Genomic DNA, 27,397 nt, shown 5'->3' on the forward strand with positions numbered 1-27,397 from the left:
TGATGGATCTGGGCTCTGGGGTCTACACTAATGCTTAAGCGGTCTGGCTTGGAGAAGATGGGGAGGAATGTAGCGCTCACAGGAGCCAGAAGTTCTTTTTAACATGCTCAAGTCCCAGACACAGCATGTCGCGTCACGAGACAGCACAGTCTAACTGACGGGCTGGGCAGTTCAGGTAATTAGATATCTGATAGGCATCAAGTGCACCTGGAAAATTTCAGGGGCAAAGTAAGAGACACGATGGAAGCTCCTTTCAAACACTCGTCTTATTGCACTTGATTGAGGTGCAAGGGAAATGCAGGCTATGCATCTGGGTGAATGAATGGGAGCTGCTCTCCAAGATGCTGCTGGGTGCCCAAGCTGGGCCTGTTGTTATGAGGTAGTTTTGCTTACGCTGGCTTGTACTGAAAACTGGGTGTCTGCGGGCTGACAAGGCTGTGCACAGGGCCAGTCTCTCAGCAGCTGCCCCGTCTCTCTGAAGAGCTGGAATTAATTACACTGGATAGCTTTAATGAATTTACATGTTGGATTTATCTCATTTCCCCCATTGCGTTTTCATGCAAACAGCTTCCATCAGACACCAGGAGATTGCAGTGATGAGAGAAGACAGGGTAATTATATCTGGGTTTGTTGTTCAATTAGTGCAGTGCCTAATCCTCTAAGTTAATAACCAAGGTGATGATTTCAATTGGCGAAAGATTATCTTCCCCCCACAGCAGGACATGGGCCATGAGGTTTTGAATGCGCTGATGCTGGCTCTGTAATGGGTTTTTCGTTTTCAATTATACTTTATTGGGTTTGTTGTTTTATAGGCCTGATAATGAAAAAAGCTGTCAGATGTGAGCTTTAAAAGTCACATCGCAACAAAAGGCAGACCCAGCACAGACTCACTGGGCCAGGCTAGTTCCATGGAAAGGAACAGTTCATCTTTCTGTTAGCAAGGGACAGCAGAAAAATACAGTGTTTGACCTTCCTGCTCTGAGCTCTGCAGCTGGTGCCTCTTTGGGAAATATGCTGCTCACAGATGATGGAGACCATTAATCTGGGAAAGAACCTGCTGCAATATTATAAGGGGCGCTGGGCACATACGAAAAGCCGTGTGGGGTTTGTAATCCAGATATGAGCTTTGCAGTTTTGTCACATCTCTGTAAACTGCAACTGAGAGTCTCGAATTTAATGAAGGGATTTGGGTTGTCCAGGCAGCTATTACAATCTCCCCCTCCATGTCTAATAATGATCACGCCATCTTAGCATGCACACAGCATCAAGCACAGAAGCTTTCAGCTTGACAGATCCGAAAGCCCTTTCAAAACATGTTGATCAAAATGTGTGACTTCATGTAACTCCATTGGCTTTGATGGAGTTACACCAAGGGTGAATTTGCCTCTCACGTGTGCCTATGTATGTATCTATCACTTCACCCACCACTGACAGACAGCCACCTCTGGCTGGAATGTGGCAGCTGCTGAACGTTTCACAGCACATGAAGAATATGCAGGGGAGCAGAACATAGTTTTCCGAACAGGGATCTGGGCAGGGCAAAGGCTTGGTAAGGAGCTTCTAATAGCTTCTATGCGTAATGGAGTTTCTAGCCCCCAGATTGGTTTGTGTCTCTGCCAGATGGCAAGTCACACCCCAGCCCGTTTGTTGGTTTGTGGTTCCCAGAGTTACGAACCCAGTGTCAATCCTTGCTGGGGTTTTTTTTTTTAAATTATTTTTATACACCTCTTTAAATCGCTCCCTTTTCCACATATTTAAATATTTATTCTTCCAAATGCTCACTTGTAAATATTTCATCTGCTGGTGGTTGCTGCTCTTGCTTCTGTCAAATGTTCACTGCCCTGGTACACTGGCTGATGCTCCAGGAAGAGGGCTGGTGGGTGAGCGATGACACGGGAAGTGGTGCATGCTGATATACCAGACAACTGTGGCTTTTGAGGCCCCAATCCCAGCCCTCCAAGCAAGACCAGGTCCCAGAGAGCTGACCTGCCTGACGCCCATGATTATTGTTTGAAAGGCTCTTTGCCAGTGGGTTTCCTTTCCAGCCTACGAGTCTGCATGGCCTCTGGGGCTCCCGTGCCTAAGTATCTGTGCTGAGTCTAACCGCTGATGAATGCAGGTGATAAGTGGGGGGTGGTGATGGGTATGAGCTACAGAACTAGACCTGAGCTTCCCCAAATACAAAGATGTTTAGTCCATTACACAGCAGGACAAAAGGACAGTTGCAAAGTATTGGATCCAGATCCCAACTGTCCTGAAATCCAGGGGAATTCAGCTCTGGGGTATCCCCCAGCAATAATCATAGGACTGGAAGGGACCTCGAGAGGTCATCTAGTCCAGTCCCCTGCATTCATGGCAGGACTGAGTATTGTCTAGACCAGGGGTCAACAACCTTTCAGAAGTGGTGGGCCAAGTCTTCATTTATTCACTGTAATTTAAGTTTTCGTGTGCCAGTAATACATTTTAACATTTTTAGAAGGTCTCTTTCTATAAATCTATAATATATAACTGAACTATTATTGTATGTAAAGTAAATAAGGTTTTAAAATGCTTAAGAAGCTTCATTTAAAATTAAATTAAAATGCAGAGCCTCCCGGACTGGTGGCCAGGACCCGGGCAGTGTGAGTGCCACTGAAAATCAGCTTGCGTGCCACCTTCAGCACCTGTCCATAGGTTGCCTACCCCTGATCTAGACCATCCCTGACAGGTGTTTGTCTAACCTGCTCTTAAAAGTCTCGAATGATGGAGATACCACAACCTCCCTAGGCAATTTATTCCAGTGCTTAACCACTCTGACAGTTAGGAAGTTTTTCCTAATGTCCAAACTAAACCTCCCTTGCTGCAATTTAATCTCATTGCTTCTTGTCCTATCCTCAGAGGTTAAGAAGAACAATTCTTCTCCCTCCTCCCTGTAACAACCTTTTATGTACTTAAAAACTATTATGTCCCCTCTCAGTCTTCTCTTCTCCAGACAAAACAAACCCAATTTTCTCAGTCTTCTCCCATGTTTTCTAGACCTTTAATCATTTTTGTTGCTCTTTTCTGGACTTTCACCAATTTGTCCACACCTTTCCTGAAATGTGGCACCCAGAACTGAACACAATACTCCAGCTGAGGCCTAATCAGCACAGAGTAGAGTGGAAGAAAAAGCCACATGAAAGGGCTGCACATGTTAGCATCCCCTTCCCCACCCCTCTCGCCACACCAGAGGCCTTGTAGCAGAATGACAATCTCTTCAAACCCTGGCATTAACCTCAATGGAGAGTTGGGGAGATACGGCTTCCCCATTAGTCCCTTAAAAAATTCTATTGCTGACAAGAGGCAGGGAAAGAGAAGGTCAAACCTTTTGTTTAAAAATACCCCAAAGCCTGTTTTCTGTTGCGGTTGTGGTCTGATCTGCTGTTTTCTAAGCACCCCCTCATCCCCTGTGCATGAAAAAAAATGGGGGTGGGGGAGGGGAGCTTGAAGCATGGTTTGAAAAGGCCCTATAAATGATACTCTGTCTTGCCTTTTGCCTGATGTCTGCCCTCCCCCCTTCTCCAGACCTGGGGGCTTTGGGCTGGATGGGAGCCGACTGCAGTTTTGCAAGACACGCTCCCCAGCTAGACAGAGACAATGGATGGGAAAGGTGCCATCGGTAAAAGACTAGGAAGTTATTGTCAGTGAGTTATAGGTCTCTGTTAACAATAATAATATGAGCACGTGCTGAAGTAGCACATTCCTTCAAGGAGCTTTTTGGTTTGAGAGATGGAAATTATGTCCAACAAATTTCGAATGCTTTGGGTTTTATGTCTATTTCAGTCTGGGAAGAACTGGACGAAAAATGTAAAGAATATTCATGGCTCGTTCCTTTTTCATTTGCAGGCCAGCTCGACTTGCTGAAGGCTGAGCAGAACTTAACCTGAAATATCCTGCTCTCCCCTCCTCAAGAAATATCCTGCCCCCAGTTATGCTAGTATAAATCTGCTTAAATCAGAGCTGCAGAATTTGGTCCATGTGGCATAAAAAGCATCCAGCTCAGGGAACAGTACAGCTTGGTCACATATGGTGTGAGTCGGTTCTGCTGTGGTCCATTGTCTCACATAGTCTGTTTCTTACATTTGCTTTGATAAAGAATAAATGAGAATTCTTAGGCTCCATCTCACCTTTTAATCTGCAGAGACTTTAAAGGGAGGCACAGACCCAAAGAACCAAATTCAGGATCTCGGTTTCTTCAGTAGAGATCCACAGTTTATCTAATGAAGGCAATGGTGCTATAGGAGGCAGTGTGTCCCAGTACACAGCGCTCTGGACTGGGACTCAGGAGACCTGGGTCCTATTCCCAGCTCTGTCACTGCCCTGCTGAGTAACTACACGTCAAATCACATCCCTGCTCTGTGCCTCAGTTTCTCCTCTGGAAAAATTAAGATATTTACCATTTTTTACAGAGTGTTTGTGAGACCTCTGCAGCCAAAGCACTGTATATTAAACACTGCAATGGATTTAGACCTGTGTAACAGAGTTAAATATGGCTATAAAAAAAGATTGAAACAAACTATATTTACCCTATTGCATGAGTAGGGTCAGGGCCTAGGACCTTCAGTACCTAAAGCGGGAATTCCTTTAGCTGACAGGACGAGGAGTAGCTGAACCTTCAAACAACCAGCTATTAGAGGCGCACACCACACATTTTACAAGTGCGTCACTGAAGCATTGAGGCCTCTCATACACGGATGCGTTAGTCAATGCCAATTATGCCCCAGTTTAGCTGAGCGCTGACGGGCGTTCACATATCCTGCATGGTTCGGGCTGCGCGATGTGATGGCAGTGGGTCTTTCTTGTCATCAGGGAGAGAGCTGGAAAGTGTCTTCTTCCAGGGTCAGTCATATTTTCCCCCTCTCTGCTCCTGCTTCATGTCACTAGTTCCAGGCATCCTCCCCCAGAAATGAAGGCAGTGTGGCGGCATCTTTGGTACTTCTTGTGCAAATGGCAGCACAACATTCAGGGAGGTGAAGAATCAAGACCACCCTGTGCAGGGGTAGGTGACCACACAAGGTGCAAAGAAGAGGCTAATGAAGCTCAGGATATTTTCAGACCAGAGCTGAATCCTCAGCTGATGTAAATGGGCATTGAATTGAGTGGCACTACCCCGGTTTACACCAGTTCAGGATGTGGGCCAGAGCTGGGGGGTGAGAGCAGGACTGGAATAGAAGGGGGCACTGTGGGAAGGCCAGGACTGAAGTAACGGGTGCAATGGGGCAGAGTCAAGGAGCAATGGCAAAGCTAAGGGTGTGTGTGTGACAAAAGCAGGGAGCTTTGCAGGCCGAGCTAGAGATGTGTGAGTGCCCGGGCACTGGGCTAGCGTGCAACAGGTCACGGCAGGCTGAGGGGAGTGGCAGAGCTGTGTGAGTGCCTGGGCGCTGGGCTAGCATGTGACAGATCATGGCAGGCTGAGGGGTGTGGAGAGCTCTGTTAGTGCCTGGGTGCTGGACTAGCATGCGACAGGTCACAGCAAGCTGAGGGAAGTGGCACAGCTGTGGGTGAGCAGCGTGCATGGTACCCCTACCTTGCGGCCTGATAATCAGCTGTGCAGGCCCCGGGAGGTGGCTAATAGTTATGGTGCAATCTGCTCTGTGCCCACGCCTTCTTGATCCTTTCCCTCACATTCCCTCTGCCCAGCCTGCCCCTGACTCCCTATTCCAGGGGACTGGGAGCAGGGCCGGCCAGGGAGGTGCCTGCACAGCTGGTATTTTCAGGGGCCTGCCTTGTCTGTTTAGACTGCAGGCTCTTTGACTATGTGTACGTACAGCACCTAGCACAAAGGGGCTGTGAGTTCAGCTGCAGACTCCAGGGGCTGCTCTAATGCAAGTAACAATGGCTTTTTCCCTTTGCTGTAAGGTCATGTGGCCCTCAGAGCATGGGCTGGGAGCTTTGCCTCTGAAGTCGCCTTCTCTCTGCCTTTCAGGAGGTTTCACCACTCTCTCACCGCCAACAACCGCTGGATCCGAGAGCGAAGCCACGAGTCATACGCCAAGAACTATTCAGTCGTCTTCCCCTACGACGAGCCGCTGGCCGGGCGCAACATGAGGAGGGACCCCCTGCACGAGGTCAGTGCCCAAACCCCTGGGAAATGCTGGCTTGAGGGCATGGGGGAGCAAGGCACCCAGCTGCCACTGGTAGCTACTTGAAATCTAAGCAAGGCTTGTCCATGAGCACGTGCCCACTCGCCAAACGTTGCAGGGGCAATGGCCGGGCCTGCCCTTCAGCCCCCAGAAAAGCAGCTGCTTATTTGGCCGCAAGGTGAACCACTGAGCAATGCAAAAGGCTACCCTTGCTGCCTCCTCCTGGCTCAGAAAGTGCCAGACTGGAGACAGGGCTGAAGTCTAGGGGCCTGATCCATTGCTGGTGTGACCGGGCGCCACTACCTGGAAATCAAGGGCACTGTGCCCAAATACACTAGTGGTGAACTGGGCCCTAGGGTCTCCTGCATGGCTAGTGCAAAGCGGTGTCACGGGGTCGCAGTGTCTTGTTGATGGAGCTGCTCAGCGTGATTGCAGGTCTCCTGTTCCCACCACAGCAGCTGAGCCCCTGTGTGATGATGGGTCTCTTTAAAAACCAGCCCAGCTGAGTGACGTGTGGCGATGGCAGTGTGGGTGGACGACACTTTCAAGCAGATGGCACTGTATTAATAGCCAACTACGGCCTGTCAGTTTCCAGGGATCTGTTACCCAGCTGTCACTGCCCAACTCCGAATTCCTCAGAAAGGCTGGGCTGGTGTGGCTAGAGCGAAACTGTTTGGTGGCAGGAAACCTCAGGAAGGAGGGTTTCTAAAGGGGAGCTCAAAAGCTGCCATTGGCTTTGTATCTCTTCTCGATCCCATGCCTGGTACTGGGCTGATGCCAAACTGTTCCTGGAGACATGTACCGGGCAGACTTGAGGGGGATTGAGGAGAAGGGATACAGGACCTTAGAAATGTGGAGACGGACCTTTAAATAGTGAGCGCTTTCCTGGGATTGCACCAGGTCCCTGCCTCATTGGAAAAGGTTTTGCAGGTGCCCTTGGCAGCTGGTTGGTCTCTGATGCCTACTGCTCTTTAGTTTTCTGGAGGGGCGAGCTCTCTGAGTGGATAGAGTCTGGACCACTGGCTTCTCTTCCTGCCTTCGCTGCTGACCTCCTATGCCATCTTGAACCAATCCCATCAGGCCAAAATTTTCAAATTTGGGGTCTTAAAAAAGAGGCCTGATTTTTCAAAGATGCTTTGCACATGCAGCACTCACAATTACCATGTCTCAGCACCACCAAAACCACCTGCTTGCAGCCAGGGGACCAGGTTCTGATCTCATTTACGCTGCTGTAAATCTGAAGTGACTCCATTTACCTTTGCACCAGTGTGAACAAGATCAGAATCGGAAACCAAGTTTCCTGAGCCAGTTTCAGCTGGTTGTTAATTCTGACCCCTCCATTTACCACCTTCTCCCGGCACTGTAGTGCAGAGCCTTGAGGAGCGATACAGAAATCCCACACACACACCCCCCTCTGCTGTCAACAGCTCAGTTGTTTTCTGTCACTGAGAATGCAATTTTGTTTTAATAGCATGTCTGATATATGGTGCCCATTTGACTGACAACCTGGTATTTATACACTAACTGCCAAAACATGGGTGTGTTTTATAAATAGACGTGGATCATTTCTAAAATATTCAACACTAAATGTTCTTTCTGAACATAAACACAAAACAAAAATATCATGAAGGTTCACCTAATTACTGTGAGGCAAGACTTTTTTGGAGGGGGGAATGGGGAAGAAATGAAAAAGGGGGCGTATGAATATTAAATCAGAATATTATTTTTACTACTTTAAAAATTTATGTTGGGGAAAAATCTGGCCCTTGTGCTTATCGTCATTCAGTTACCAATCAACACAATATAACCCAAACTTTGGCACTGTGCGTATGGAGCCTGTGGAACTCCTTGCTACAAGATGTTGTTGTATTATTACTTCACTGCATTCAGGTCGTTGGTGTGCAGAGATCATTGCCTATTATCCTGACCAATACTGTCTCGTTGTTTCCTTTCCTTATACCTGATCCATCTGTTGTCTCTTGTCTGGTATTTAAATTACAAACTCATGGGGGCAGGAGCTGTCTTTTGGTTCTGTTTGTACAGCACCTAGCACAATGGAATGTAGCCAGATTAAAATACACATTGTTTGCCTTCAGAACATTAAGCCAACTAATAATTGTCTGGGGCTGGGAAGAAATTTCATTCCCCCAGCTACTCAAATACCTGAGTCCCTCTCCTCCCCACCCAGCCCAATAACTAAATAAATAAGACTCTTTACTGGCCACTGCTGGAGGAAGGACTATATCAAGTTGATCCCAGACACCACTTCCTATAATCCCATTCCCTTTTGTAATCAATGCCTGTCTGCACCAATTAATAGATTTTAAGGCCAGAAGGGACCTGATAGTCTGCATAACAGAAGCCATAGAATTTCATCTAGGTCTGATCATTGTTACTTATTCACTAGCTCGTTAGTATTGTTATTTATTCACTAGCTCGGGGCAGATTGGCAGAGGCCCTGGAGGTCTTTCGCCTTCCTCTGCAGCATGGGGCATGGGTCGCTTGCTGGTGGATTCTCTGCAGCTTGAGGTCTTCAAACCACAATTTGAGGCCTTCAGTAACTCAGACATAGGTTAGGGGTTTGTTATAGAAGTGGATGGGTAGGGTTCTGTGGCCTGCTTTGTGCAGGGAGTCGGATTAGATGATCACATTGGTCCCTTCTGACCCTAGAATCTATGAGTCTATGAGAAGCATTTTCCAATGAACCCCACTATTCTTTCCCCTTTCGTTCTCCTGGTGCACACCTTATAGAGGCTTGAATTCACCCGCGTGCAGACCAGTGCATTGCTGATGTCCACCGGAAGTTCTTGTGCTGGTCGCCTGCACAGAGCGAATTGTTTTGCAAGTCTCCTGTCTTTTGTTCCTTCTCTTCCTTTCATCTCCTGCTCTCAGAGCAGCCCCCATTTAATTAATGCTGATAAAACCAGGAATGTTTGGGAAGGGTCACCCTGGTTTCCACAACTGCTTTCCTGGTATGTCTGGTGCTTCACAGGGCAGTGAAAATTCAGGTTATGCCGTGCAAACTCCCCTGAGATAAGCCACCCTCCCAAACCCACAGCTTGGGCTCAGTGACCAAACGGGGGTTGAGACAGATGGCCAGTGTATGTGACTGGGCATTTTGGGAAAGGGCACAGTTGAGAGTGTGGAGCAGTGAAACCAGAAACATGAGGGAAATCCCACCCGCTGACTTGGTTTTGCCCTGGGGTTTTCTAGCTCTGTGTCCCTACGCTATTGATTTCTTGAACCCTCAGCAGAGAGAGGAGGGTAAATAGCTCCCAGCATGGAAATGCCAGGTCTGGAAAGCAGGTGGAGCAGATGGCCAGGTTGGTCAGATGTCCGACCATCCTCACCGGGGCCTGAGTTCATCCCAGCAGAGTGCCATGGTCCCAGAAAAGCCAGACGTTGGCTGGCTGGTACACCAATGGCTGCTGTTCTGCAGGTCTTTTTCTGACCGTCCCTGTGGAATTACAGTCACACTCCTACTAATGCAAATAACAATCATACTCAGCACTTCTACTGCGCTTTTAATTTTCCAAGTGTTCTCCAGCTGCCAGCTAAAAAATCCCCTCCCCCCTCTTCTGGGTGGCAGGGAAATATTTCCACTCCCGCTTTTCAAACAGGGACACCGTGAGGGGTTCTTGACTTGCTCAGTGCCACAGACAGGAGGGAATGTGACAATTTTAGAATCATGGGACTGGTAGGGACCTCGAGAGGTCATCTAGTCCAGTCCCCGTGGTAGGACTAAGTGTTATCAAGACCATCCCTGAAACCTGCTCTTAAAAGTCTCCAGTGAAGGAGATTACACAACCTCCCTAGGCAATTTATTCCAGTCCTTAACCACCCTGATAGTTAGGAAGTTTTTCCTAATGTCCAACCTAAAGTGCCCTTGCTGCAATTTAAGCCCATTGCTTCTTGTCCTATCCTCAGAGGTTAAGAACAACAATTCTTCTCCCTCCTCCTTATAATAACCTTTTACGTACTTGAAAACTGTTCTCATGTCCCCTCTCTGTCTTTTCTTCTCCTCAGTCTTCCCTCCTAGGTCATGTTTTCTAGACCTTTAATCATTTTTGTTGCTTTTCTCTGGACTTTCTCCAATTTGTCCACATCTTTCCTGAAATGTGGCTCCCAGAACTGGACACAATACTCCAGTTGAGGCCTAATCAGTGCAGAATGGAGCAGAGGAATTACTTCTCGTGTCTTGCTTACAACACTCCTGCTAATATAGCCAAGAATGATATTCACTTTCTTTGCAACAGCGTTACGCTGTTGACTCATATTTAGCTTGTGATCCACTTTGACCCCAGATCCCTTTCCGCAGTGCTCCTTCCTAGGTAGTCATTTCCCACTTTGTATGTGTGCAACTGATTGTTGCTTCCTAAATGAAGTACTTTGCATTTGTTCTTACTGAATTTCTTCCTATTTACTTCAGACCATTTCTCCAGTTTGTCCAGATCATTTTGAATTTTAACCAGGTCCTCCAAAGCACTTGCAACCCCTCCCGGCTTGGTGTCGTCCGCAAACTTTGTAAGTGTACTCTCCATCAGTGATTTAGATAATGGCATGAAGATATTGAACAGAACCGGACCCAGAACTGATCCCCGCGGGACCCCACTCATTATGCCCTTCCAGCATGACTGTGAACCACTGCTAACTACTCTGTAGGAATGATTTTCCAACCAGTTTTCCACCCACCTTATAGTAGCTCTATCTAGATTGTATTTCCCTAGTTTGTTTATGAGAAGATCATGCGAGACCATATCAAAAGCTTTACTAAAGTCAAGCTACACCGCATCTACTGCTTCCCCCCTGTCCACAAGGCTTGTTATCTTATCAAATCAGGTTGCCAGAATTAGAACTCAGCAGAGCCTTGCTCTCATTTCTTTGCTCAGACCAACCTATCTCAGAGCACAGAGCGAGCGTGGAAGGGTGCCACCTGGCTTTGCTGACCTGGCTGCCATGCCAGTTACCTATGCCAGGGTTGATCTCAGTAACATCCAGCTGGCACACAGGACCATCGTTGAGCTGGTGCTAGGTAGAGAGCACCCCTTAGGCTGCTGTAACCAAGACTGGAGCCAAAGCCAGTTTCCTGACAAATCCCCTGCTCAGCTGTAGCCAGGGCAATCGGAGGCAGGAAGGAATACAGCCTGGAAAGTGACCCTGGGGGAGGAGACCGGTTTGATCAGATGTTCAATGCCCAGGTGTTTCCAACACAGATTTTTTTTGCCCCACGTTCGTAGGAGCTTCTCCAGCAAGGCTGTGTGTACCAGGAGAGGCATGGCTGGGAGAGACCTGGCTGGTTTAATCCGCGGGGCGCAGCTCCGGTAAGCACGGCAGCATTTCTCATGCTAAAACCATGGGGCAGAGCCCTGGAAACCTGTTAAATGGCATACAGAGGCCTGCGATGGGACCCGAGGAGAGGCTTTTGGTGTGGGTGTGTGTGCACGTGTGCAATGGGCGTGAAATGCTCCAACAGCCAAACCTCAAATCTGAACTCTTTCCTGTTTCAGGAAGGGGTGGGAGAAGAGGGAGCATCTGAAATCCGCTTTCTGGATTGGAACTTGCACCTGCAGTCCGATCCAACATGGCAAATGGGCTGGTTTTCAGGTGTAGTTTGAATGTGGTGGAAATCTCATCAGAATAGCTTGCAAACCCAAACCCACTTGCTGGTCCCGCCCCCCAGCCCTTTCCCTGATATTTCATTGTCGATTATTTTCCTCCATTGTCCTTTTCTCCTCCCCTCTTTGTTGTCAGGTTTTGGATTACGACTACTATGGTGCTTATAACCAAAAGCCCCACGGCTCCTACCTCTATAACCAACTGCTAGGGGATGAATACACCTTTGATTTCCCACCTCATCACAACATTGTGAGTAGAAAATGCTGGCTAGTCAATGGGCTCCTTCTCTGGACCATTCTGCTTCATAATTTTATCGTGGGGCAGCAAAAGGCCAACTGAGCTGCTTGTTGCGGTCTCGTGGGGCTGTAAGGAATTGGGAAGAGGGACTTTGTCTTACTTTTAACTTGGTGAGGCAACAAGGATAACTGCAGAGCAGTATAAAATGCTTAATAAACATCAGAATTTTTCAGGCTGGAATTCACTCCAGCCCCCTGGATTCAGTAGTACCTGGGCGTTGTGCTGGGCAATGGGGGTGAATTTCTATTGCTCAGTGCATTGTGAAAATGGAGTCGAATGTTGCTTTGGGGCCCGTATGCACAGTGCATGACTTTCAAGGCACTTACAACCAGGTTATTTTCAAGCCATCATTTTTCAACCACGCTCATTGCATTTCCTCTTTGAGAGATGAGTCTGGAGCAGGAGGGTGAGTCTTGAGAAGAACCCTTTGCGGAGGGAGAGCAGAACCATTGGTCTTAAAACCACACACATGTACCACGTAGACTGGGGTGGGGTTAGAGCAATGAGACCAGGAGCCACACCATTATTCCTGGTGTTGGTTTTGGAAAACCCAGCTGGCGAGGTTTGGAAAAACTGCGTCCAATCGTAGCTTTACCCATCTTTACTGAAAAATGCCTCCAAACACCTTCATTACATGCTTGGAACCTCAAAATAAACAAATGGCCAAATGGAATTTTATTGTTGCTTTCCTAAATGAAAGAGCTGCTTTTGGGTTGAGCACACGCATGGAAAGGACATGAATTTTTTTTTCCATAGCAAGTTTATAAGCTCCACAAAACAGGTACTTAAAGTGGAGAGTCCTCTCTCTAACTGTAATGTGTCATTGCGGCAACACTGTGATCCCCTATTCAGAACTCAGTCAAAATCCGTGCAGTTGGAAGATGAATTCTAGGGGGAAATGAAAACAAATTTGACAAGATGACACCAACTGAAAAGCCAAGTTATTGACATAAGAAGCAGGATACGTGTGCTTGTGGGGGACTGTGTTGTTATTGGGGATGCTCCATTTGAATATCTATTTTTAAAGGAACATTTTGAAAATGCTACAGAAAGCTCAGGCACAAGCCACATGCCTGCTTTTCTTCTTTGTTTCTGCCACCGGGTTATATAAATGGTTTTCATTTGTTTTGACAACTCCTTTTGTGGAGGGAGAAGAGGGTGACCTAGCTTCACCTGGGTGTGCTTTAATTTTTAGATCAAGAATGAATGCTTAACCTGCAGAAATGCACTGGCTGTCTTTGACATGTCTTATTTTGGCAAATTCTACCTGGTTGGTCCTGAAGCAAGGAAGGCGGCCGACTGGCTGTTTACTGCTGATGTTAGCAAGTCACCAGGTACTGCTTCAACCTTCTTATTTCAGCTACAAGATGCCAGTTTTATTGCTGTTTCTGCTGAGCATGGTACAAAAAACCCACCCTACAAAATTATATCTTTGAACAAGACCTAAGTTGTTTGACCTGAACTGTCAGTTTTCAAATTATTGCTTTCGCTGACGATGTTGGAAAGCAGCTGAGTGTGAAAGTTTTGCCTGCCATCTCCTAGAGCTGCATTCGGATCTCCTTTACACTGGCGTAATCACCGTGACTTCTGAATCAGATGCAGTTGAGATTAGAATCTGACCCTCAGAGTCCAGTTAAAATTCACTGCTGGGCAAATGCATACAATGGAATAAGCAGTGGTGACACACCTAGTGAACAAATAGGCTGATGTCAGTGGGGAGTTTGCTAATAATCTGAGTGGAAGAATGATGCATTTGGGATTGAATCTGTTCTCTCTTGCCCCAGTGTAAACTGGGAATGGCCACTGAAGTCGATCAGGCAACATTGATGAGAGGGGAAAATCAGCCCTTTTCAGCTGTAATTCCTTGTTCAAATGCAGTTCACCAGTGAAGGGAAGTTAACTGTGCATTACTCATTAACCTTTTCATTTCCAGAGAGATGGCTTCAAATCCCAGCCTGCACCACAACGGGAAGTTGCGTTGCTGAGGTCTCCTTTCTGGTCCTCTTTTGTCTTCATCATGCAATTCAATGTGATTAGCTGTCCCTGCTCATGGGAGACCTAACTCCTGAATTATGGAGAGAGCTGCCTATCAAGATCAAGTGTAGAGTGGGACAGGGGGAAGGTCTGAGTGATCTTAAATGATGTGGCACAGCAGCGGCTGCATGGGGACTGATTAGTGATTAGAAGGATTCCAATGCCTAGTTAGATTTTTGTATTTTTCAGACATGGCATTTGCGAAAATGCTGTTGGAAGGTTTTGATCTCCAGTGTCTCTTTCCTCCTGTTTCTAGGACTGACCGTTTACACGTGCATGTTAAATAAACATGGCGGCATTGAGAGTGATCTGACCGTCAGTCAAATCAGCCCTGGGACCCAGGTCTCTTCATTGACCCCAGCATTTGAAGGTAAAAGCGTCAAGTGTTCCAAAGTAGAGAAATAATCCCTTGCTCTGCACAGACGTAAAAGTTCCCTTGGCAAATATTAGAGCTGATGGGCAGTGTCAGCTTAGTTTAAATTCCCTCTGCAGCTTCATGTACAATTTAGCATTCTCCTTCACTTCCTGTCCCAAACTCTAGTGTAGTGTTGTTGTGCTCTGTTAAGCAGCTGCCACATTCTCTCCTAAGGGGCACGTCCTCACTACTGTAAATTCTCATTGCTCCATTGGGATCAATGGTGTAAATGGTCCTCACTCCTTTGAAGTCAGTGCAGCTATAATAATTGACACCAGCTGTGGACCTGCTCCTAGGTGACTTGCTGCATTGCTCTCGCTTTGCTGCTGGGCCCAGCTTCCAGTCAATCCCCACCCACCCACCTAGACAACTGGGCTGGATTTTGTGCTCTCCTTGAAATGTGTGAGTACCCTAGACTGGCTACAGGCCCGTGAGAGTCATAAATGCATTGGGCTCCAGGCCTCAGCCTGTGCATGCTGGGACACAACAGGGCAATAGGGAGACTAGGGGTGTGGTGTGCTAGCAACCTTCCAACAAGGGGCTCATGTCTGTGGCATGGCAGACATTCCCAGGGGTCGTGCTGGCGTGATGTTCTAATGGCTCTTCAGAGGGGCCTGGATTCTGTGCCCTCCTGGATGCCGGGTCTGAGGCCATAAAGGGTCACACAGACTGGCTTTCCGTGCTTGGGAATACCATAGCATAAGGGGGAGTCTTCCCTGGGATGAGAACAGCCCTGTGCCACCCAGCAGCCCCAGTGCAAGATGAATGCTGGAAGAAGCGGTGGGGGCTGGGGGAACTCACTATCCCCTAGCTACTCTGTGGTGTTAGTTGGCTCCACAGGGGGAAGCACTGCAGACAGCATGAGTCAGAGCAGCCCTGGGGCTGCTCTAGTTTACATCAGGTCTGTTATTATCATAGAATGTCAGGGTTGGAAGGGACCTCAGGAGGTCATCTAGTCCAACCCCCTGCTCAAAGCAGGACCAATCCCCACACAGATTTTTACCTCAGTTGAACTCACAACCCTTGGTTTAGCAGATCAGTGCTCAAACCACTGAGCTATCCCTTTCTGGTACCTGTCCACTACCAGTGTACAAGAGCCATGGAGGTTGTGTGCAGCCACCTTACCAGCCATCCTGGCTGCATTGAGCTTGGCTTGGCCGCAGCCCAGAATCACGTCTGGCCTTCTGTCTTCCGTGAACGCCGAGCTTCTCCTTCACGAGTTGGCTCAGGCAGCAGAGGCTCGAATCAGCCTCATCCAGCTCTTCAGTGCAAGCTAGTGGATGGTGTTGGGATGGGTTTGTGAGGTACTGTAGGAGGAGCCCCCAAATCCTGCATGTGGCTGGTGGGCCAGTTTGCTGAGGAGCTGGGAGCATGACAATGCTGCGACCCGCTCCGTGGAAGCCAGTAGATTTGTTTCAGCATTAAAAGGGGAAGAGTCACTGCAAGTTCAGTTTGAGGCCTGCCAACGTTGACAGTGTCTCTTCGATTTCCACTACAGCTGGAAGGGAATATTGCTTCAGTTGGCCAGCATTCGGAGGGTGATTGCATTACTTAATACCAGCCACCTGGCATTTCTTTCCCCCCTCCTCTTCATCTATCAATTGGCATAACCGGATTAGCACTCCTTTTGCCCCCCGGCACTTGTAAACCAAGCAGGATGAGGCTGATTATTGGCATTATTAGGTTTCGTTCAGACCCTGCTGCTCTGAATGGCTCTTGGGCAAGGGCGACCTCTCCTGTGGTCCTTATCTGCTGCAATACAGGGGAATTAGAAGGGAGCAGAGCAAACAGCCTGGAGATGGGGGGAAAAATGGAATTAAGAGGCTGCTGCGAGGCGGAGGGCATCTTGCTCATCTGCAGTGGCTCCACCAAATGGCATTGCCTCAGAAGCCTGAGCGTCTGTTTGCTAATGATACTGCTGCTTCAGTATCCTCGGAGCGGCACGCACACGGGAAAAGGAGAGCTTGGACTTAGGTCCTGAGTGAAAACAAGGTTGGGGGTCACAGCCCATTTGTCCTCTGCGTAAACCCCACCACGTAGTGGGGGTGCACTCTGCCTAGGAGTGGCCTGAGACTAGAAAAGCTGGGGGCTCTGCAAGTCATGAGTAAGGTGCAATGGCAGAGTTATAGGTGGGGTGTATGTGGGTGTGTGTGTGTCTCTCTGCCGAGTTCATGGGGAGAACGTCTACGCAACCCCTGCCTGTGCTTTCCCTGGCTCCAGCCAGTGCTGCTCCTCTCTCCCTTTGAGGATCACTGAACACAGACACGCATGCCCCTGGAGAAGGGAAAGGAGCTGCTGTGTTTGATGGGTGATGGAGGAGTTTAATAAAAGCAGATCTATTTTTCAATTACTGTAGGTGGCTGCACTTATTAGCGTTATGACAGATTTCGGGAGTGCAGAGCGGTAGAGGCGGGATCGATTATGGAGCATTAATCAGCTCCCGAATCCCTGTTTTAGGCTGGGCTTTTCCCCACTTGGTGTTGGTGACTCAGTGACATTTCCCACTGCCATGAATGCAGCAGAAACGTTGGCCATGATGTAATCCCCAGGCCCTATGGAACAGCCCTGACTGCCTCCCCCGCCTCACTAACCTTGTAATCCTGGCGTGGTGTCAGAGGGAATTGCTCAGCTTTGAATGGGGAAATCCTCTTCGCTCGCCTTCCCCTCCATTCTTATTGGCCCTCCCCACATCAGCATAGAAATCATCCCTGCTTCAAGCTGGTCAGTCAGCTGGCACGTCCAAATGCCCCACGAGGGCTTGAGCCTCTGTTGGACCAGTGCCTTGTGCAGCTATTGATGGGTACAGAACACAACCACTCTGTCCTGGTAGCATTTTATACCCACTTACAGAGGCGTAAATACTGTACCGAATGCAGGGCCCTGGAGAATCAGGCCTGTGTCGCTGTAAGTATTTTCAGTACCATTTCCATGCCCTCCTGCGCAGAGGGCTGGGCTGGTACAGCTACGCCAGAGAAGCAGTGTGTGCAGGCTGGTCCACACTACAGCCAGGGTAGCTGGGTCAGCAGAGCCCCCTAACAGAGACGCAGTGTAAGCTGATCGAAGGAGTTTTGTCTGCATAGCTACCCCACCGCCCTGAACAGCATTAGCTCTGCTGGTGGAAGTGCTTTTCCATTGGCTTAGTTGCGTCTGCACTAGGGAGTTTTGCCGGCAGAGCTGTCTCGGGTGTGGGTGTGATTTTTTTGTTCACACTCCTAGCTGACATTGCTATGCCACAAAATCTTGTGATGGAGACCGGGCTGACAGGCTGGATCCTCAGCTGATGTAAATCAGCATCATTCCATGTCAGTTTACTCCAGCTGAGGATGGGACCCTGACCGAGGATTGCCTTTTCCATCTGGATCTTTCTAGTGATCTCCCAGAAGTTGAGGTCATGCAATAGGACTGGGAAATGCACTGTGGAAACACCTCGCCTCGCTGTCCCAGGGAGCTTGATCACAATATGTTTGTGCTGAGTTTTTCCAGAGGCGACTTTCATTTCCTGCCCTCTTTGCATCCCTTTGGATTGAAGGTACAAAGCACAGGGGACCTATGCAGCTACATTTCCACTGAGTGCACGCAACCGGCACTGTCACATTTCTGTGGAAAACCTGTCTGTGAGGACAAGGCGACTTGTTGCTCTCTCCGTGTATCTGGTGTCGGGGATGTCAGTAACGGATGTGTGAGCATGTACAGGGGGTACTCATAGGATGTTTTGCCTTGCACGTCTGACTGGCTTCACACCTCCGAGTCGGGTGGAATACTAAATTTTATAGTAGGGCAAACTGGCTGAAAACGTGGCAGCTTCCAGGGTCCTCGGGGGAAGATTTTGCTGTCTGTTTCAAGGGTCCTTGACAAAAACTCTTGCTGCTTGGAATGACCAATCTCACAAGCCCTTGGGTACAGAACCCCGGTTGAATTGAATGGGAGTGCCACATGCTGAAGGATTGCATGGCTGGTACCTGGTACTTGGAGAACTCTGAAGATGAACTGTAGAAAGAAAAGATCAATCTGGGAGATAATAGAGCCCCTAAGCCAAGTCAGGGAAGCTGTCTGCATAGGAAAACAGCACTGGAGCTGAGGGTACCTCTACACTGGACTAAAAGCCCCATGGTACGGCTGTGGCTGGCCCAGATCAGAAGGGTTGGGCTGTGTGGACGTTCTGGCTCGGGCTGGAGCTGGGTTCTGGGACCCTCCCTGCTCATGGCTTCCTGGAGTTTAGGCTCCAGACCAAATGCCTACAAAGCAGTTTTACAGCCCAAGCCCTGCACATCAGCTGACCCGGGCCAGCCATGGGCATTTAATTGCTGTGTAGACATCGTCTAAGAGGTTCGGGTCAGAGGCACTGTGTGACTGCATCACGCTCCCCTTGGATGCTAACTCTTGGAGTGACTTGTGGAACACCAGAGTAGTAACCCTTTCCCTCCACCCCCCATGGGATGGGTGTGGCTTTTGGAGCTGAATGAAAGGCAAATCTTGTTTTTGTATTTTCTGCTTCTCCCCTAACCCGTACCATGTGTCAGGTGTTCACACCTGGGCAAAGTGTGTACAACAGTCGCCATGCTGGTTTGGTAACATTATGCACCCACTCTGCCCAGGTGTGACTGCAACTAGATGGGATGAGGAGAGACGATCAGGTCCAGGGTCTGTTTCCATTAGGTGACGTCAGACCATAAAAAAGGTGGGGGAAAAGGAGCTAATTCAAAGCTTTGTCCAAAACTTCAATTTAGTATCAGGTTTGATTATTATTGTTGTTCTATTTTGCTGGTTGATCTACCCTTTCTGGCGCTGCAGAAAACAGAAGTGATGAACAAAGGAAAGATCGTGGAGATCATCTGGCCCTCAGCTTTCTCAGACCTCACTCCGGCCTTACTGAGGAAAAACTCCTGCTGGTCTTGACCCCAGCAGATGCTGCAGAGCCCTCAACTTTCACTGACTTAAATTTGAATCAAGGGTGCCCTGGCCTCTGTTTGCCAAAAACTGGGAATAAGCGATGGGGGATGGATCACTTGATGATTCCCTGTTCTATTAATTCCCTCTGGGGTGCCTGGCTCTTGTCACTGTCGGAAGACAGGATACTGGCTAGATGGACCTTTGGTCTGACCCAGTAGGGCTGTTCTTATGTTTCGCTGCTTGCAGGACTGAGCCCACTGGCTTCGAAGGGAGTTTTGCCCGAGTAAGGACTGCAGGGTTTGCCCCCTTGTGGGATGCTCCCAGCCCAGTTTGGCAGACCCAAGCAGCTCCGAGAAGCATCTGGCCTCTGGAGCACTCTGCCAAGCTGAATGTTGAGCTCAACAGATCCCTATGTCTGCGTGTGGAGTCTGCGGGGCTCTAGAACTGGCCGTGTTCCTTGCAGGGGATGGCTATTACCTGGCTGTTGGCGGAGCTGTTGCTCAGCACAACTGGTCGCACATCACCACCATTCTGCAGGACATGAGGTTGCAGTGCAAGCTGGTGGACTGCTCGGAGGAGCTGGGAATGATCAGCATCCAGGGGCCGGCAAGGTAAGCATCGAGAGGCCAGAGAAGAGACCAGGGTCCCTGTGAAGTGACTGAATTTAACTCCGTCCAAATTCCTCACCTCCTGTGACCAAAGCCAGGGGTCTGCTGTGTAGAGCTTCAGGCTGGGGCTGGCACCTGAGCTCTGGGATCCTGCCCTTGGGGAGGGTCCCAGAGCTTGGCCTGGTCTTCACAGCAATTTTTAGCCCTGCAGCCTGAGCCAGCTGACCTGGGCCATCCACAGCCATGCTGAGGGTCTTTTATCCCACAGCAGACGTGCCCACTGAGAGCAGAATCTGGACAAGTGTCTGTATTTATTGACCCCCAAGTAGTTTTGGTTCACTGTTCCGGAGCGGCTGAACTATTAACAGTGCCAGCAAGGCAGGTTTTAGTGTCACGCAGCCCAGAGGGGCGACGGGAGCTGGGCAAAGGGGCAGGCCCCGAAGAGTGTTGGCGGGGCTGTAAATGTGTATTAGCGACGTGTCACAGCCGCCCTTACATTTGTCTCTGTCATATGTGACAAGCCAGCGCTCACTAGAAACCAGTTCAAGACTTGGAAGTGGCTGGTGTGTCCCCAGCCGCTGGGGCTGCTGACAGGGAAAGGCGATGAGGAGTCGATAATGAAGGAAAAGCCTCCGCAGTGCTGAGAACGCGTTTATTCCCCTCTGCGGAGCTCAGTGGTGCAGCCTCAGAAGAGCTGTTCTGTAGCCAAGCCTAGGATTAAGAGCATTTTCCAGGCCATGCCCCTTCCTCCCCCAACTTCCCTCCAGCAGCAATGATACGACAAGGCAGTCCAACCGTTGTGGGTCCCCATCAGGTGCCCGTGCTGCTAGTAGCCTGCAGGAGATCACTCGTGGCAGCAAGCTCCCACGCGCCCTAGGAAGTGTTTTTAGGACCGGGACCCTCGTGGGGATCTTCTGCTGGGCTGCATGTTTCAAATGAAATGAAACACCCTCACCGCTTTGGGTTGAGTTCGGGTTTGATCGCTGAACCCTCTAGTCCCGTGGGGGAAGAGGTGAGATACGGGGAAGCAGTGCCCAGTCTTAATGGCACTAAATTCAGACTCAAGCATGAGTCGCCTCCCTCTGCCAAAGCCATCCTGGGCGTTGGAGAAGGGAAAGACCCATGGGCCTGGCGTAGGAATCTCTGGTAAATTCCTCTGGCCTGTGTTGTGCAGGCCCAAGGTCACCAAAGGAGTCTGTGTCGGACAGGGCCGCCCAGGGGGGGCAAGTGGGGCAATTTGCCCCAGGCCCCGCAGGGGTCCCCACAAGAGTTTTTCGGGGGCCCTGAAGCAGGGTCCTTCACTTGCTCCGGGGGCCCCGGAAAACTCACGCGGGGCCCAGGCCCCCGGAGCTTCTTCAGCTCCAGGTCTTGGGCTGCAATTTGGCTATGGGGGGTTCTTCTGCCCCGGGACCCGCTGCCAAAGTGCCCCAAAGACCCGCGGCGGGGAGTCCTTCTGCCCTGGGACCCGCCACCGAAGTGCTGGGTCTTTGGTAGCAATCCTCTGGGAGGCCTTGGTGTCAGAAGCCGGAGTAGAACCTAGCTCCTTTGCATCCCAGGCCCTAACCACAAGGATAAAGAAATGTGCATCTTCCACTTACGCTCAGTGAGACTGTGCTCTCTCCCAGGACACACGCCACCACGGCGCATGAGTGAAAAGGATACTAATGGGTTTCATTTTTCTGGTCCCCTAAGAGTTGTGATGAGGAGAAGGAGCAGGTCACGATAAGACGCTGGCTGTAAAAGGCAGCCCTACGCCATGGACGGTGTGCCTTTCCCACAGAACCTAGAGAGAGCTACAGAATAAAGAGAGGAGAGGCAGGGCAGATTGTCCTTCCCAAGCAGACAGCCAGCTGCCCTTTCAGGCCACACCAGAAGCAGAACTTTCCATGTGAACTGGATAGTGGGTGTCATGCGTGAGCTAGTGACCTGCTGGCCCCTAGTTGTAGCATCCTTCTCACCAGGGTTTTCTGCTCTTTCCCTGCAGCCGTATGGTCCTTCAGGAGGTTCTCGACGCCGATCTCAGCAACGAGGCCTTCCCCTTCTCCTCCCACAAGCTGGTGAAGGCAGCAGGATGCATGGTAGGAGCGCAAGCCCTAGGCCAACACTCCTTCCTTCCACCACTTCGCAGGGGGAAGGTTCTGCCCCTAGACTTTTTACTTAGGTGGCACTCCTGTGTGTTTCTAGGGCCTTTCACATGAGGGCGACAAAGCATTTTGATTGGCTGAGCCTCTCGCACAGCCGCGGCCCCATGAGCCAGGACCTCCTACATCAGGATGCTATACAAAGGCCAATGCTGGATGTAACCCCCCACCCCCCGCACGCTAGCGCAGGTGTATACCCACCTCAGTGCAGATCTGGGAAGCAGGGACTCCCAGACCAGCAGCCATGGGAACTAGGTTTGTGGTACATGTGCGTGAGGGGGAGGAAGCTAAGATGGGGACCAGAATGTTGGGAGGTGAAGGAGTGAGATCTTTAGAGTCACCTGGGCTGGGATATAGAGTTCTGCACCACTAGCAAGCTGGGGCTAGGTGATCTGGTAATTCTGTCTGGCCTTAAATTCTATGCCCTGATAAGCCAGGCTCACAACATCTCCAGAGAGACCACCGTTCACATAGTGCCTTGTTAAACTCCCCCATCCATTCGCACCTGGCCGGGTGGTGACTGTGCCTTGTGCTCCCACAAGCACAGCTCTTCAGCAGCCCACAGATCCCCTCCTCTCTCTCTCTCTCATCACAAAGCAAAGTGGATGAGCTGGAACAGATCAATCTGTGTCTCAGCAGAGGCGCTGCAGCCAAGCTCCCTGGGATGCAGAGAGAGAGAGTCCCAAAGCACTATGTAATATCTGCGACAGCAAGGCTGTATTGACCCTGATGAGGGACACAGATTTTTTTTAAAATTTCTCTTCCCATTCAATTTTTAATGTGCAATATGTTTGGGTACAGTCCTTCCATCTCAATAGCAAACCCTCATCGTTACCAAGTGGCTGCTGTCCCTTCAGCTTTCTGCTGAAAGATGTTTGGCTGGATTCCCCACCATGAGTGGAGAGAGGATCTTTGTCTCCTTCCAGCTGAGCCCAACTTCCCCAGGGGACGATCAGACCTGAAGTCAATAGGATAAAGAAGCTAAATCGAAGGGCAGAAATGTGCCTCTTTCGAATAGAATGGGTTTTGTTTCCATTTAATGGTACTGCCTGCATGTGTTAATAAGCGGTGAATGGACCTCCAAATGGGTTGTAGTTCAGGGACTGAGCTAGAGGAATAGCCTACATTTATAGAGAGTCTTTCATGCAGCAGGAGCCCCTAAAATGCTTATTAACATTGCTAAAATGCAGCTGCCTCTGGGGTGGAGGATGATCACTTAACTACAGTACAGCACTTTGTACATCGCTCCATTCACCATGGTCACGTTTCAGTCCTGAGCTTTATGCAATGGCCCACCTCTGTCTTTACCTTCCAATGCTTCAGACCTGTTGTGCAGTCCCACTGCCTCTCGATCTGAAAGAGCAAGCTGTCTATCAGATATAACAGCACATCCAGAAACGCATGGAGACCTTGTTTCATTGCAGTCCTGGGACTCTGCCCATGTCCATGCTTGCTATTGTGCTGGGAATTGTTACTTCCTGCCCTGGAGTACTGATATCAAAAAGCAGGAGGGCCAATCTCAAGAGCCCCTTTTCTTTAATACGGGGAACCACAGTCTCCCTCAATGACAAGGTAAAGGGAGTTTGAATACCATTCATCATGCTTCCGTGTCTCTAAGACCGAGTCACTTTTCAATCCTTGTGGCATCTGGATGGCTCCCTGAGACACAGGGGAGAGGGGATTAAGGGGGGACTTGATCATAGTCTATGAGAACCTACATGGGGAACAAATGTGTGAAAATGGGCTCCTCAGGCTGGGAGAGAAAGGTTTAACATGATCCAGTGGCTGGAGGTTGAAGCCAGACCCATTCCGACTGGAAAGAAGGTGTGCATTTTTAATGGTGAGAATAATTAACCGCTGGAACAATTTACCAAGGCTCATGGTGGATTCTCCATCGCTGACTCTTTAAAACCAAGATAGGAGGTGTTTGGGAAAGCCCTGCTCTAAGAATTATTTTCGGGAAGTTCTCTGGCCTGCATTCTACAGGAGGTCAGACTAGGGGATCACAATGGTCCCTTCTTGCCTTGGGATCTGTGAACCTGGACGCTGGGGCCGCTGAGCTGATCTGCTCTGGAACCAAGGCCTTCGGATGGGATTTGTTTTTTCTGCAGCTTGGCTTTAGTTTCCGGTTCTGGCCAGAACGCATGTGTCGGGGGGAGGGAGCGTGGGAGCGTGCTTTGCGTCTAAGAGATGACCAGATGTAAAGAGAGCATTAAAATATTCTTGGGGGATGGCAGCTGTGTGTGTTGCTTTTGGACGTTTCTCTTCCCCATTCTCCCCACGCAGTCCCGCCGGCAGCCCGTCACTATCCCTTCTTCCAGCTCCTCTGGCCGTGGCCTGCTGGATGACCCTGAAGCCTGGCAGGGAGAGTCATTCTCAGAGCCTAAGTTTGCAATTTGTCTTGTTCACCTGCACTGGCGCTTGGGTGGGAGCTGGGAACTGTTGCACGCTCTAGGGACTTGTGGGGAGCCCAGAATCCAAGCTAGAGCGGCCCGATGAACAAACGACCTGGCCAGACACATGTGAGCGTTGTGCATGTGTGTGCGTACATGCAGTGTTCCAATGTCCCTAACCGCCCCCCAAAAAGGGACAGACTTTGGATGCTAGTATCTTGCTCTGTACTGAAATGAAACGGGCTTGCTTGGGGAGGAAGGACCTATGTGAAGAGGAACATCTGTATCTGGCCCTAAGTGATTCATTCCTATGTATATATACGCTGTATAGAATGAGGGAGGAGTGTGTGTGTGTGTGAGTGACCACCCAGTACATATTCGCTGAAGAACTGCACACTGGCACAGCAATAACAACTCCAAGAGTGTAGGGGGCCAGCCAAGAAGACTTCCCTATATCTGTCTACACATGGAGGTGGCTATCAGTCTGTGTGTGAGAGAGAGAGATCCACACATGTAGACAGATATAGGGAGGTCTTCGTGGCTGGCCCCCTGCACACTTGGGGTTGCTGTGCCTGTCCATGGGCCTTCACACACAGCTGTACTTGCTGCCCGTAACTCACCTGTTTCTGAATGAAGAGTGAAAACGGGCTCCTGTGCCCGTAACTGATGGCAAAAGGCTCACTGCAAACAGCAGAGCCAAGGATGCTGTCTCCTCACTGTAGGAATCTAGCTGCCTCTCCCACCCGCACCATTCTACTGCCTGCCGCGTGTAACCCCCTCCTTGCTCTCGGCTCTCTCCCCCTCCCTTTCCTCTGTCCTTATGGTTCCCTTCATCACCTTTTTAGAACTCTCAGCTTCCTTCTGTGCTTGGAGCTGTCTCCCACTTCAAGCCTCCTCTCTTAGCTCCTTCAAATCCTTTCTTAAAACCAGCCCTTTCTAGAAACCCTCGCTTCCTTCTTTCTCATCAACAGTGTCCCCTGGCCCTTCCTTCCCTGAACTATCTTGTCTGGAGTTTGCTTGTCCACTGTAGGTTGTCAGGGCCGGCTACTGCCACCCTAGCTCAGGTCGAGTAGCACCTTGCTCCATGGCAAAGTAAGAGTAGTGAGTATCATAAGTCAGGGTGGTAGAACCTGGCCCTTAGTAGACTCTTGTCTGTTTCTTATCTTATGCCTCTAAGGTGCAGTGTGCATTTACAGGACTGTTGTTAATAATGATAACTAGTATTCCTTGTTAGCACCATGACACCTCTGCCATGGTAGAACGTGGTTCCTCTGATGTACAGTGAATAACGCTTGTGTGTATGTCAAAGGCCTCTGTTCCGGCTCTGCTGGAAAGAAAAGTTCTAGGAGCAAAGTAGGTGGCTCAGCATTCTCATTTGCATGCCAATATCCAGCATGCTTTTCCACAGTGCTCAATATTCTCATTTGCATGCCAATACCCAGCATTCTCTTCCAGCCCGCACAGCTGTTTCTTAGCAATGCGTGAACTGAGCTCTGGGAAGACACTGGGAGTTGTCTGGTGGGATAAGTCCTCATGTGGGCACATTGACTTGTGTTTCCGCAGTTATGTCAAAGGAACAAGAGAGCCCTCTTTGCGGCCTAGGGACTGCTGCTGGCGATAAAGAGATTCGCTCAACGTGGGAGCCCCTTTTTAAAATCTGTGACTGATCAGATGTAAAATAGGTCATGTTCTCCCTTTTAAAATGTCGGGCTGAGGTCCTCAACAAGTCAGTGTATTTGATCACAGAAGAAGCCTGACAACTTTCAGCTTTCTGTACAAGTGCAGATTGTCTTGAATTTGCTAAGACCTTATCTTTAAAGAGATTGGCTATGCGTGTGAAATGCGCGAATGGTAATTCTTAATGCTAATACCCAAGGCTAATCTCCTGTATGTCTGAAGAAACATAATGTGCGTCTCTTTGGAAGATGAAGAAAAATCCATCACTCTGGCCTGGTTCCACTGCTTCATAAAGACTTGCAGACACAACAGAACTGACCTGGTCCTAGGGATATAGAAAAATGTGATGTGCAACAATGGACACAATTACACCCTAGGGCACAGTAATGAACAGTTTTCATGAGACACCATGAGTCTCCTTTGTACTCAGTGAAATCATCGCAGTGGGACGTGCACAGTCCCACGCCCAGTATCAATGTCGGGACTTGATGTGGGGTATTTATTACCTTGCGTGACTTGCGCACGGCCTCAGTGAAGGGATTAATAGCCTTAAAACTTGTTGGTTTCTTTGGCCTTGTCAGAATGGGACAGAAAGATATTAGTTGTGCTCTCATTTCTTGAAAAGCTTCTTGGCTTTGCGCTTGTCTATACATGGTAATATTGTGGAATAACTATTCACGAGCACAGCTGTTCCAGAACTACTCCTCCTGAATAGTGGAAATTAAGTAAACTAAGCCAGTAAAAGGCACTCTTATTTTGGAATATGCATGTCCATATATGGAGTTATTCCTGATTAGCTACTCCACTTTAAATTCACAACCTACCGTATTCTGGAATAACTTAAATGTGTCGAAAAGTCATCCAGCCATCTGTCTATCCAGCATTGCACATAAATATCTAAGGAGCGATCTAAACTTATAATTGGGATTTGTTTTTAGACCGTGAAGGGTCTGATGTATTTGAGAGGGTTATTGCTGGGAAGCTAAGTCGAAGATGGAAGCTTGCGTCCAGTTCCAAGTGCAGCAAAGGGTGCAGGTCATTCTTGTGTCATGGGGTAGAGAGTTCCACATATATGGCCCAGCTCTTGTGAAAGTTCTCTCTCTTCTGCAGAGGCATGTCTTTCCCTGTTTGTCTAGGTTTCTTTTTCCAGCGGAATGATGCTGCTTGGGAGGTTATTGTTGTAGAAGGCTAGGCCAGCTGTGAGGTAGCATGGACCAGTGTTAGT

At 49.2% G+C, this 27,397-nt stretch overlaps 1 protein-coding gene across 1 annotated transcript in view; it reads left to right on the top strand.

The window, feature by feature from the left end:
* Positions 1 to 27,397, top strand: part of SARDH (sarcosine dehydrogenase) — a 94,221-nt gene that overhangs the window by 27,807 nt on the left and 39,017 nt on the right. Inside the window, exons 11-17 of the mRNA XM_050926994.1 lie at positions 5,945 to 6,086; positions 11,339 to 11,422; positions 11,853 to 11,966; positions 13,210 to 13,348; positions 14,305 to 14,418; positions 19,817 to 19,964; positions 21,946 to 22,039. Of these exons, the coding sequence (XP_050782951.1) occupies positions 5,945 to 6,086; positions 11,339 to 11,422; positions 11,853 to 11,966; positions 13,210 to 13,348; positions 14,305 to 14,418; positions 19,817 to 19,964; positions 21,946 to 22,039 (835 nt within the window). The remainder of the gene's footprint in view (positions 1 to 5,944; positions 6,087 to 11,338; positions 11,423 to 11,852; positions 11,967 to 13,209; positions 13,349 to 14,304; positions 14,419 to 19,816; positions 19,965 to 21,945; positions 22,040 to 27,397) is intronic.

The sequence above is a fragment of the Gopherus flavomarginatus genome, chromosome 17 (assembly GCF_025201925.1).
Source record: "Gopherus flavomarginatus isolate rGopFla2 chromosome 17, rGopFla2.mat.asm, whole genome shotgun sequence".
Lineage (NCBI taxonomy): Eukaryota > Metazoa > Chordata > Testudines > Testudinidae > Gopherus > Gopherus flavomarginatus.